The 13,320-nt window shown below is 43.5% G+C and overlaps 1 protein-coding gene across 4 annotated transcripts in view; it reads right to left on the bottom strand.

The window, feature by feature from the left end:
- The window catches only part of AFG3L2 (AFG3 like matrix AAA peptidase subunit 2), a 44,219-nt gene extending 32,183 nt beyond the window's left edge, over positions 1 to 12,036 (bottom strand). For 2 of the 4 annotated variants that reach the window (XM_035013869.1, XM_035013870.1), the window contains exons 1-6: positions 11,768 to 12,036; positions 7,330 to 7,429; positions 6,659 to 6,736; positions 3,753 to 3,859; positions 3,462 to 3,614; positions 735 to 809 (exon numbers count right to left, since the gene is read on the bottom strand). In XM_035013869.1, the coding sequence (XP_034869760.1) occupies positions 735 to 809; positions 3,462 to 3,614; positions 3,753 to 3,859; positions 6,659 to 6,736; positions 7,330 to 7,429; positions 11,768 to 11,884 (630 nt within the window). In that variant the 5' untranslated portion in view covers positions 11,885 to 12,036. Of the gene's footprint in view, positions 1 to 734; positions 810 to 3,461; positions 3,615 to 3,752; positions 3,862 to 6,658; positions 6,737 to 7,329; positions 7,430 to 11,767 lie in introns of those variants that run through there. The other 2 variants (XM_035013868.1, XM_035013871.1) reach the window with 2 other exon arrangements.
- Positions 12,037 to 13,320: the final 1,284 nt, after the last annotated feature.

The raw sequence follows: 13,320 nt of genomic DNA, 5'->3' as shown, positions 1-13,320 counted from the left end.
AATGTTGCCCCATCCAGGTAGGATGACTAGGAAACCGTTAAGCAAAATCATCTGGAAGGAGGGATGCAACCTGGTAAAAAGGTCTGGCCCTGGGGGAGGGTGGTAAGACAGTAGGACACCAAGGGATTAGGGACAGTCCTCGGGGGCAGGCCTGGGAAAGGCTGGGGATCCCCTGGGAACCTCATTTGCCCCTCTGCTGCCCTCTCCCACAATCCCCTCAATCCGGTCTAGGGTATCCGGAATAGGGTTCAAACTGGTTGGACTGGATACACAAATTATTTTTGAAATGGGAAAAGAAATGTAAATTAAAATAATCCAATATCACATAACAGCTGGGAGAGAGATGCTCAGAATGCTTCTTAAACCAACTTGAAAAAAGCTACTGCAAAACATAGCAATGCAGATTTAACAGTCTTTCCCTAGCCAATCGTTTTCTCAGTCTTGAAAAATCATAGACGATACCGGAACACTGAAAACTGGGATTTCACGGTTTCCTAAATGTACAGCCAAATGATTACCAAAAACCAAACCAAAACTGACCTAGTCTTCGTAACACAACTACATACATAGCGTTCACATTCTCACCCATGTTAGTGAAATTTGCAAGTGCTGTGCTGCCTAATTCTGGTATCCCCAGTGCACAGACCTACTGCAATGTGAGGAATGCTTGCTTTTCAACTCTAAATCTGAAGTTACTTTATAGCTAATCCACATCAATTAATAAAATCATTTACCCCATCAACGGGAGTTTTTCCTGGTGTAAAAGTCACTCGAACAAAACGCTTGTTGACGACTTCCAGTCTGTCTACCTGGAATTTTAAAAAGTTAAATGTTTAGACATAAATTTACAGAAAAGACTTGAGATATTCTCTCAAGCACATTAAAACTGCACATGGTATTTTAGACACACAAAGAAGAACGACAACATAGGGAGGACCCATGCTCCCCTCTCTGGGGTGAAAAATAAAAATGTCACAAACACTTTGAAGCCCCCAGTCATGTCCTCTTCCTAGAGGTGGCCATTCTCGGCATTAGGTACTGACTGTCCCAAAGCATGTCCTGGTGCTTGTGCCACGCACAGACGTAACCCTAAACATACACTCACTGTTGCCTGTTTTTAGGACTTTATTTTTTTTGTAGTTTTTAATTTTATTATGTTAGTCACCATACATCATTGGTTTTTGATGTGGTGTTCCACGATCCATTGTTTTCGTATAACACCCAGTGCTCCATGCAGTTCGTGCCCTCCTTAATACCCATCACCGGGCTAACCAATCCCCCCTCCCCCCTCCCCTCTAGAACCCTGTTTGTTTCTCAGAGTCCATAGTCTCTCATGGTTCATCTGTTTTTAGGACTTTAAAAATGGTCCTGCGTGGTATATATTCTTCTGTAACTTTTTTCCCCCTTCCTATCCTATTTGTGAGGTTCATCCTTGCTGACATGTCAGTTCTGCATAGTATTCCATTTCATGAGCACACCCCAAGTTATTTATTCATTCTCCTGTTAACACTTAGGCTGTTTCAAAACATTGGCTACACTAACAATACTGTTATGAACAGTCCTGCCGCATATATCCTCTTGGGCACATCTTCAAAAATTTCTCTGGACATGTACCTGTAGATACAGTAAGGCTTGGGTTGCAAGATATACGTACTTTACTAGACACCGTGAAACTACTCTCCAAAGTGGCTCTCCAATTCACACTGCACAACAAAATATTCCTATTGGTCTACATCCTCACTTGCTATTAGAAGACTTTAATTTTTGCCATTTTATGGGTATAAAATGATAGAAACTTATTTTTTTAATGTCCTAATTATACAGGGTTTTTAAGAACACTAAAAACCTCATTCCAAAGTTCTGAGTTGACTTGGAGCGTGAGCCCTTTGGAAGAGGCTTGTTTCCTGCTGTCATTCAGTCTGCTTTGGCAGAAGTCTGAAAGGTACAAGTCAAAACTGGAAAGTGAGGGAGCCCCGGGTAATTCCAGGAGGAGCCTGATTTCAAAGAACCAGTGGGTCCAAAAGGAGATGCTTCTCTGGAGAATCTTCCTCAAAGCCCTGTCACCACACTCGAAGGATGGCTACGGCCCCCTCCACACACGGACACAGTTACTTCTTAGAAAGAAGGCTCTCCCAACAACTGGGATACATACATAAGTATCTTGGCTTCCACAAGAAACATTTGCCTCAAAAATCCGAGTAAATAATCGATTCCATTTTTTCCATCCTCACCTTACTGTACAACCTTTAAAAATAACTTTTGAGGGGCACCTGGGTGGCTTAGTCAGTTAAACCTCTGACTCTTGATTTCAGCTCAGGGCATGATCCAGGGTCCTGGGATCCAGCCCTGGGTTGGGCTCTGTGCTCAGTGCTGAGTCTGCTTGTCCCTCTCCCTCTGCTCCTCCCCCTGCACACACTCTCTAATAAATAAATAAAACCTTTAAAAAAAATAAAAATAACTTTTGATTCTTTATGCTACCAGTAAGTATTACTATCTCACCTTTATTTTTTCCATTTCAATGATGAAAAGCCCCGTACTAAGCGGTTAAATAATTTCCCCACAGTGACAGAGCAGCTTGGTTCTCTCACTATCACTTCACTTCATCAATTCTAAGGTGGACATTTTTCATATTTTAACTTCTGAGAAATTAGGATATGTTTGACAGTTGGTATTACTTTATAGTTTCATTGGCAGCTTACTAAATTTTTCTGAGAAATACATAAAATAACGTTGTCTTACAGTCCACAGCATCTAAAAGATACTGGAGTAGAGGCTCACTGGGTAAAGACCTGCTGGTAGTGACAAAGGCTCCTAGGCAGCCCTGCCTGGGCCCCAACTGAGAGCCCATCTGCTCTCACTTTCAACATTTATCACTTATTTACCAATTCCAAGCCCCTGGGAGATTAAGAGCCCTGGAGGCATAAAGGAGCCGGAGAGGGTGGCACACTCCAGCAAGGGGGAAGAGGTGACCGAGAAGCATAGGAAAATGATAAAATGATGAAACTAGATGGAGGATGGCGGGAGCAAGTCAAAAGCTAGGTTCTAGTAGAAGTGAAAGAAAAGGATTTTGCAGTAAATGTGGGGACAGCTGGGCCAAAACAAACAGGGTTCTTGGTTGCAAGTACTTTCTCCAACATTAAAAAAAATTCAAGATGAGGGGCGCCTGGGTGGCTCAGTCGTTAAGTGTCTGCCTTCAGCTCAGGTCATGGTCCCAGGGTCCTGGGATCAAGCCCCGCATCGGGCTCCCTGCTCCGTGGGAAGCCTGCTTCTCCCTCTCCCACTCCCCCTGCTTGTGTTCCCTCTCTCGCTGTCTCTCTGTCAAATAAATAAATAAAATCTTTAAAAAAAAAAAAAATCAACAGGAGAAGCTCGGTAACTAGTTGACTGTTACTTTATTGGTGCAATCTACCGAATTTCACCTTTGGAACCACTATAAACCACCCATCCCATAAAATACTTACTACTCCTTTGGAAAGATAGTTATTGACAAAGTCCTTCCATGTGATTTCTCTCCCGGAGCTCCTGAACAGGAAGTAAAACATGACTCCACCCCAAAATAGAGCAGTCCAGAGAAAGTACATCCTGAATTCCTTGTCATCCCATGGAAAGTCACCCTGGGCAAAGAAGGAGACAGTCTCTGTCAAGAACGGAATGTCACAGTATGATCTAGGCTATATTGGACACAAATCCCTCCCAACCTCTCCTGGGGCCACCCCAGACCCTCCAAATTAATACACAGCCTGGAATCACACCTTCTGGAATCTGGACCACCAGTGAGAATCATCTTTCTTGCCACCTCGTTTTCCACCGCCACCAACTCCTCCTCCAGAAGGGCGTGGGGTAGCAGCTGGCTTTGAGTCTGTTCATCAACAGAGAGCACACAGAGCAGCACCGCAGAATTTCAACTCTCTCAACAAAGTTCTCATTACTATGGTTTAATAAATGACTTACTACAAAAGCTCTCACAATAACTTGTTAATCTTTTTTTCATTAAGATATATCCAGAGCCAACTATTAATAGCTGTGACCTCTTTGTTGTATTATATGCTTAGAAATAAATGTAGGCCTTTTATTTCTGGGAATCAGGAATAGGAAACCCTTCAGCGCCCCTTGTCTCAGCTACTCATCAACCAGCAATTCTGGGAATCTGCCTGTGTGTTAGTGTCGTGACAATACTCAGTATTCAAAGTTTAGATGACTTTGAAGGAAATACTGTTTCACTCTGTTATAACTCACATACACGTCTTTGATGTTACTATAAAATAAGAAGGCAGAGTTTCATCAGGCACACACTAAATGTTAGCTTCGTTATTTGATAGTTACATCGGGTCTTTGTAAGGCAATCCAATCCTGTACAACAAGATTTAAACCAAGTATAACAGTCACTGAGCACAGAACAGCTATCCTCCTGGGAGACAGAAGCATCAATTTTGTTGTTACTGTGGCTTTAGAACAAGTTTTGACCTTGACTGAGGAATCAGAAGCATATCTAGGATTGGAATCCAGTTTTTCTTCAAATTACCTTGACACCTTGAGATTTTACTTAATCTCTTTGTGCTCTTGACAAGTAGGAACAATAACATGTGAATAAAGCCATCTTCCCTATTTTACAGGGTCGTATCAAAAATGAGAGGGAAGTTCCAGTCTTTGAAAAAAATCAAAACATTATACAAATCCAAAAAAAAGGTCTTCTTGTGAAAGAGCTTATGGCAACTCTTCAGTCTGCTATGAGAAAGGAGACTAACAGAGAGTTAGCATTTGAGGGAGCTTGCCAGCACTTTACACACACTATCCCGTGATACCTGCACAATACGCCAACAACCTGGCAAGTATGCTAGTATACTCATTTTACAGATAAAATGGTGTAGCTTAAGAAACTTCGTAAATAACTGGTTGCAGTGTTAAGTGACATTGAGACAGTGACAGAGTTGTGTTTGAGGTGAAGGTAAACGAATTCCTGAATGCCCACTTGAAGGTAAAAAGGAGGTGCTCCCCTTTCCCACTCCCATGAAGTGAATACTGTTAACAGTTTCTTCTGTAAGCAAGGCATAATTTTGATAATGGACTACCAAAAAAACAAAACAAAAAACCCCAACAACCAAAAAATCTTACCCACATAAAATTAGTTTGTAAGAATCTGAAAATTCGTCACTGTTACAGGTTGATATGTGTCCTCCCCCAAATTCATATGTTGAGAGTCCTTGCCCACTGTGATCTTATTTGGAAATAGGGTCTTTAGAGAAAAATAATCAAGTTTAAAATGAGGTCATATGGGTAGATCCTAGTCCAATATAATTTGCATTCTTATAGAAAGAGTAAATTTGGACACAGAAATGCACAGAGAGGAGGAGGCAAGGGAGAAGACAGTCACCTGTAAGGCAAGGAGAAAGGTCTGAAACAGAGCCTTCCCTGGTGACCCTCAGAAGAAACCAACCCTGCCAACACACTGATCTTGGACCTCTGGCCTCCAGAATTGTGAGATGCATATTTGTGCTGCTTAGGACGCCCAGGTGTGGAGCTTTGTTACAGCAGCCCTGGGAAACCAATATGCCATTAACACCCTCCACCCCCCCACTTTTCTCCCCTCTGACAGAATCACAAATACTACTCTAACATCTTCAACTACGGTGAAGCAACCCCTCTACCGTGCAGGATGAGAGACTGCAGCTACCTAGCACGGAGTTCCTGACGTGTTCACCCCACCATGATGCACACAAGGAGCTTCTGCACCCCTGTCTTAGGTGAGGCAGGGTCTGAGAGAGGCGAGCCCTACCTGAAATGAGGCGCAGGGCTGGGAAACAGAGTACAGCGCATTTCTAAAGTTGTTTGACAAGACTCCCTACTACTGGGACAGGACAAAGTAACACATATGCAAAAAGTATGCAACAGGCTATATTTTAAAAATGGACCTATTACCCTTAATCTGCCCCTAAACCAAGATAAAAAGATGAGCCACCGTGCTCCTGGGAAACCCTGTACAAACTGCCCACGTCTCTAGACAGGCCACACTAGCGCTTCTCCCTTCTCTTAGCCCCTAGCCTTGCTTTCACTCCCTGCATTCTCTGAGCATGTATTTGTCTCTTCAACTAGATCCAAGTTCATTTAAAAAACAAGGGCTGTATTATAGTTTTCCTTACATTTCCCTAAAAACAAAGATGCCAACTAAAATGTGCTGGGCATTGTGCTAAATGTTATCACATGTGTGAAAGGGGGACAGGAGACTCAGGGCCTACACAGTCCTCCCAGCCACCAAGCTCTAAGAAACCCTATCTGAAACCCTAAGCTAAGACAGGCTCTGAGGAACAATTTGAAAAACACTGCACTATATCAAAATATGTGCCAGATAAAAATGCATGTATTAGGTTTCTAAGATTTTTCTTAACGATTTAGATGTGTAAAATACATTGACCAAATTTGGAGTTAAATATGACTGGTCATCTCTAAGGTGAACTTAATTCAATTTGAAAAATGACAAGAAAACATGAACAGAAAAATTAGGTGAAATGAAACACAGGGTCTGTAGAACTTTGCATGTACTTGTAACCTTCCACTTCAGAACTGCCTTAAGAGAACACTTTCTTTGTTCAGCGAAAACGATCGGCAACATCATATACTAGAGGAAAGTAGTAAGTTCAAGCATAATCTTTTTAAAAGGTACCTTTTTTTTCTCCGGTAACTTCTTTAGGTTCACTAGCTTTTTTCCCATTTTTTCCATTAGGAAAGTATTTTTCAAATCCTGTTAGAAAAAGAAAAAAAATACATACCCTCAAACTAAAATTCATTAGGTTTTATGTCTATATGTTCATTTTTGAAGCTGATACCTCATTAAAACGCTTATGCTCAAAGTATAGCATTTCTTGTGTAGAAGTAATTCAACGCTTAAATAACCAGAGGTGTTAAAGAAAAAAGCCTCATTTACATGCCAATTTCATTACCTACAAAAGTGTTATAATTGAAGGGGATACATTTTCATCACTGCAATCAGATAGAAGTAGGTAGGGGGTGGTTTACAGGAGACAGAAGTTGAGTCAACCTGAAACAACAGCTATGCATCTATTAGTAAACACCTGCTCCTGGTACATTTTTTATTTTTAAGATTTCATTTATTTGAGAGAGTGAGAGAGCACTAGCAGGAGGAGGGGCAGAGAGAGAGGGAGAAGCAGACTCCCCATTGATCAGGGAGCCCGATGCGGGGCTTGATTCCAGGACCCCAGGACCATGACCTGAGCCCAAGGCAGCTGCTCAACCGACTGAGCCACCCAGGCATGCTGCTCCTGGTACATCTTTAACAAGAATATATAACATTATGATCACACTGAGTGTGCTTACCTTTTGGAGGTCGAGAACAGAATCTTTGATAAGCAGCAATTACATCTGTCAGAAGAGAATTTCTGCTGGTTGTTGCCTGAGTTGTAGCATATCGATAAAGCTGCAACATGACATATAAATAAAAGCATAAAAATTATATCAAGATAAAAGATTTAAGAGGACTTCTTCTCCTAATATCTCAAAGTGAATGACATGTTTCTCCCCTCACACTAGCATAGGGGATTCCCCCCTTTAAAAGGGAGGCCTCCAGTTGCCCAGGATGGTGCCACTCTATTCCAGCAACCGAACCAGGAGACATAAATTATGATCCAGAAGACAAGAATACTTCAAAATCCTGCCTAGGTTAGAACTGTGGCCCAATTACTATTCTCCACCAACACATTCACTTTGGCATTGTTTATCAATTTGTAGCATTCAAAAGACAAACTGACACAGAAAATCTGCTCCTTCATGCTGTCTTGGTTTGTAGGGTCTATAAAACTACAAGACTATTCACCTGAAATTACAACAGCACTGCTTGCAAACCTTGCAAACATAATACTAAATTCATCTTAGTTCTAGGATAAGGAAGTTATGGTCCGACATCACTGATAATCCTTAAAAAAAAATCCTTACACTAGTAACATTTGCTAAAGGTATTTGATATATTGTCATTCTGGTGAGAGTGCAGGTTATTCAAGTCCCATTACAGACACATCTCTGCTTTAAGTAACGTATGTTGCTATAAAGTTATTTTTTAAATACAGTCTAGGTAAATTGAAGTATAACATAAACAAACTGAACAAGCTCCCTATTAAATTTTTAGGTTCACAATTAAAAGCAAGGTGCATTGAGGGGATACATCCGAATTTGGCAGTGAAAAACTTCAAGTTATCCTATCCCTTGGCAAAGTGAAAAATCATCACCATTTCTGGGGAGAACAAACTTTTAAATACAGATGAGAATGTTTAAAGAGAAGTTCATCTGAATTAGTATCCACCAGCATTGCCCCATTTATGATCTGATGAGGAAAAGAGAACATCACAAAACCACATCTGTCAGGATGACTATAATCAAAAGACAATAAAAAGCGCTGGTGAGAATGTGGAGACTGTGGACAAAGCAGAGCCCTGGGGCACTGTTGGCGGGAATGGGAAGCAGTGCAGCCACTTTGAAAAAGTTAAATGCAGAGTTACCATGTGATCCAGTCAGTCCACTCCTACTCAAGGAAATGGAAAACATGTCCACACAAAGCGCTGTACATGAATGTTCATAACAGCATTATTCACAAGAGCCAAAAAGTGGAAACAACCCAAATGTCCATCAAGTGATGATGAAGAGATAAACGTGGTATACTCAAACAATGGAATATTATTCAGCCATAAAAATGAAGCGCTGATACATGCTACCACATGGATAAACCTTAAAAACATTATGCTAAATTAAAGAAACCAGACACAAAAGGCCACGTTATATGATTCCACCATTATGAAATGTCCGAAACAGGCAAATCCAGAGACTGTAGATTAGCAGTTGCCTAGGGCTAGAGGACTGGTTGTAGAGAAATGGGGAGTGACTCTAATTTGATTATAAGGCTTCTTTCTGGGGTGATGAAATGTTCTGGACTTAGATAGTAGTACGGTTGTATAACCATGTGAATATACTAAAAAGCACTGAATTGTACAATAAAAATGATTAATTTTACGGGATGTGAATAAAAAAGTCAATAAAGAAGAAAGCATGAGCTGATTTAACTTCAAATTAATATACAATTCTACACAGCAAAATAGGACAGAAACACTGACACTGATCTTGGTTGACAGCAATGCTGGTCTGACAGAATTTGGAGCTTCTGTTGTGTTAGGCCCTCCCTGACCCCTGGGAACACTTGGCCTATGAAACCACCACTGATAATAAATAAGAATGTATCGTAAGTGAATAAAGCTTTTCCAATACCAAATCCATAAAGGGTACAGATTAAAATGACCTGTTAGTCAAGGTGGATAAGATAACAAGCCACACTGATGCACTGAGCCATCTATCCAGGCCACACACTGGTAAGTGGTGGGGGTCTGGAAGTCAGAACCAATCCCTACCTCTAAGAAACTCAGAAGTGCAAGGGAGAGAGTCCTGAGAACAAACCTATTACAGGATGGTATAATACACAGAGCAATACAAAACCTCTAAGTATATGCAACAGAGGTAGCACAGAGAAAGTGATCACATGTTCAAGGGACCTACGGATGTTTTAAGAAAAGCAACATCTAGGCCTGGGATTTGAAGGACCTGTAATCACTAGGCAGACGGTGTCAGAACTTTTAATTTTGTTAAAGCTAGAAATCTGAATTTTTTGAACGACACATCTCATATTAGGAACTTCAGTTACACATCTGTAACGGGAGAAAACAACTAGTTCCCAGGGATGCCACCATGAGGATCAAGTGTAATAATGTATGTAAAAGCACTGTTAAAATCGTATGGTGATACCTAGATTTAAATTACCACTCCCAATTATTCTGAAAGCCACTGGAGAGTAAGGGTTCTTTACATCACCATATAAAGTAAGTCTTTACGTCACCGTAAAGTATAGAATCGGGCCCAAGGTATGTACTCCATAAACATTTATTGACCGATAAACCTTCTATTTTCAAATTGTGTTGACCTGGAATACCTCTAGCAATAATCCTGTAACTGCTTTTAACTCTGAGGTTATTTTCTCTCAGGGCACCATCAATGAAACTTTTCTCTGCTTATCTAGTCCAAACCCACTCAAAGGATAAGATAAAAAGTATCAACTCACAAAATTTAAGTTTAGAGTACCTCATATTAGAGGATTAGCTTTTATGTTTGACAGTATGAGCACTTTTTAGCTGCTTTTTCATCAGTCCTTATTCCTCTGAGCATAAAACCTGAGAATGACATCTCATACCAAAATCTTTTCCCCAGAAAAACTGTGAGAATCATACTTCTGTGTCTGACCTTAACAGCAGCACAAACCTAAAGGCAAATCTTTCAGGTAGCACAGCAATGCCCTAACAGCCCCAGAGAGATCTTCTAAGCAACACCAGGGAATGTGTCACAGACCCTCCAATCAATCAGCTACTGCTATCGGCACAGGAGGCTTCCTTATACCTCAGCATCCAAGACTCACAGGACAATAGTGCCACTCAACAGAGAAACGGGGTTCAGATAAGATTTCTGACATCGTAACTGCAAACTCACAAGGCAGATCCCTATCTGTTTCTTGTCTGAGTCCAATATCCACTAGGGACAAAAGGAGAGGGCAAGGTAAGATGGCAACACGGATGCAATGCAAATGTTAGGCCCAGTGCAGGGCAGTAGAGTAAGAAAAAGATGAAGATACTCCAAGATTGGCAAGACTCTCAAAGAAAATCATGAATGCAGGTGCCATTAATATCCCATTTTAAGTGGAGAGGCTGAGATAATTTCCCCAAGGGCATCTGGCGAGTAAGTGACAGATTCCTGTGTTCCATGTTCTTTTGCCCCTATGCCCCTAAGTAAACCAATGCAAGGCTGGTCTCTAAAAAACCCGCAGACAGCAAGAGACCGTGTGGCCGAAAAAGCTGGTATCGACTACCCACCCGTTAGATGAACCTTTACTTGACAGATTACTGCCGCTGTTCCGTGAGAACACATTATCATCACTTCAGAAAAACGTACTACCGTAGCCCACACGTTGGAGCCCTGTATCTGCTCGTTACCACCAACAGAGAAATAGCCGCCTACTGAAGACAGGCCTTCTTACGCAACAAAAAACACATTCTCTACTCTGAGGAGGTGATGTTGTTAATAATCATAGTTAGTATGTATTATCTACTATGTGCCAGACCCAGAATGGCAGCAATAGCCCCATTCAACAGATGGAGAAATGGAGGCTCAGAGAGGTTGAGTAGCTTACCTCCAAAACCTGTGCTTTCATTAAATCATGCTCACGTTGCCAACCCTTAAAACACATGCACGACAGCTGCTACTTTCCAGTACTATGAAAGCAGGTGAAAGAAAGGCAACCTATACTGGTGATATGACAGACAAGTTCCTTAACGTTTCTAGGTCTCAGCTGCTCTGTGTATGTGCTGCCGAAGTGAGCACTCAGCTGCTCTATCTGTAAAATGGGTTCGTCCTTAATGAAGTCAGAGGACCCTCCCAGATGATCTTTTTGAAGCTTCCTGACGCACAAGTATCTGATTCTGTTTTCAAAAATCCAATTCTATACCCAGGGTTTGACACGCACAGCGTGCTTACGGGATAAATGATCTGAAACGCTGGGGCGACCCAGCATTTAACACGCAGCGCACGCGGCCTCACGAACCCGCCCCGGACGCCCGGACAGGCGCCAGGGCGCCCGGGGGCCGGTGACCTTGACACCCTGCTCTCCCGGGCCGGAAGCAGGCCCGAGGGTCGGGCCGGGGGCGGAGGACGCTGGGCCCCCGGGACTCACCGTCCGAAGGCAGGAGCGGTCGGTGGGGCCCATGCGGCCGCCAGGCACGAGCAGTGGGGGCAGGCCGCGGGGCCAGCAGCCTCCCCGGCCCCAAAGCCGCAGGCAGCGGTGCGCCATGGCCGCCGGCGCCGCCTGCTCGGGCCGGGGACGCTGCGCAGGCGCGGCTCTGCGGCCGGCGGGCGGGCAGGCGGCTACGGACGGCCTCGGGCCGCGGGAGACGGCTCGGAACACAGTCAACGAACCGCGCTGCTGGTCTCCGACTCACAGGCGGGCTCACGCTCTCGACGCGCGCGTCTTCTCCCGGCCCCACCCCCCGGCGTGCTGACGTCAGCCGTACAGCGGGCGGGCCCTTGGGTCGAGGGCCGCTCCTACGGCTCCGAAGCGTCCTCGCTCCACAGGAAGCGGGGTCGAAGGAGGAGGAGCGTGGAGGGCGAGGAACGGCGGTGGGCGGGGCAGAAGGGAAAACGCAGGGGGTGCAGGGTTGGAGGCGGGGCTTAAGGGAGGCGTGCGGAGGGCGGGCGTGAAGATGGGCCTAGAGGGAGGAGCGTGAGGTTGGCGGGCGGGGCAGGAGAGGAGCGCCGGGGCGGAGCTAGAGGCGAGGCTGAAGGGAAGGAAGGCGAGCCGAGGTCGGGCTGGAGGGCGGGGCCAGCCGGGACCTGGGGGGAGAGAGCCGCAAAGGCTGCTGGGGCCCAAGATAAATGGACCTTTCCCTGTTTGGGTTGGGCAGGAGGCCATTTTCTACATTTTAGGCGTTCACTCTCGGTGTGTCACTCGTGAAATATTTTATTGAGCGACTAATCAGTGGCGGCATCGTCCAAGGCTCTGGAGATGCTAAAACACCCCAACCTTAGGAGAGCAATGGAAATAATCACGAATCAGTGAGCTAAATGCAATAATAAAAGTGCTGAGACTGTGACATCTAGCTTGGGCCCATCGGGAACCATTTCAAAGAGAAATGATTTTCAGATGAACTCAATGGAACTGCACGCTGTTTCGCACACCGTGACTGTGGAGTAGAGAGAGGACTTTGGAGCCAAGTTTTACATCTCGCTCTGTTTTCTAATAGCTTTGCCAGTAGTATGTATGATATAAAAGGTAGCTGATGTTATGGATGGGGAGGAAAAGGAAAGGCAGGAGATGAGCCTGAGGAGGGGTACAAAGGTAGCATCAGAAATTTATTGACATATGCACATATACAGATACGAAAAAACTGGAAGAACAGACACTAAAATGGTAATGAAATTTCTTACCTGTCACAGGGGCAAAATCCAAAATATTGACAACTCACTCTACTGGCAGGATTTCTCAGAAATAACTGGTGGGCACAAGAATGACAGTGTATAGAAGGGAATTTGGCAATGTCTGCCTAAATGTCAAATGCATGTGTTCTTTAACCCGGATATTCCATTTATGGAAATGAACCCTAAAGACGAGCCTGCACACATATAAAATGCTGTGAGCATAAGGGTAATAATTACAGCATTGTTTGTAGTCACAATTATTGGAAATAACTCGAATATTCATCTATAGGGGACTGTTTAAAACAATGGTAA

The sequence above is a fragment of the Mirounga leonina genome, unplaced genomic scaffold, assembly GCF_011800145.1.
Source record: "Mirounga leonina isolate KUSES-001 unplaced genomic scaffold, KU_Mleo_1.0 Mir_167, whole genome shotgun sequence".
NCBI classification, from domain to species: domain Eukaryota; kingdom Metazoa; phylum Chordata; class Mammalia; order Carnivora; family Phocidae; genus Mirounga; species Mirounga leonina.
This window is presented reverse-complemented; position numbering and strand designations above follow the sequence as displayed.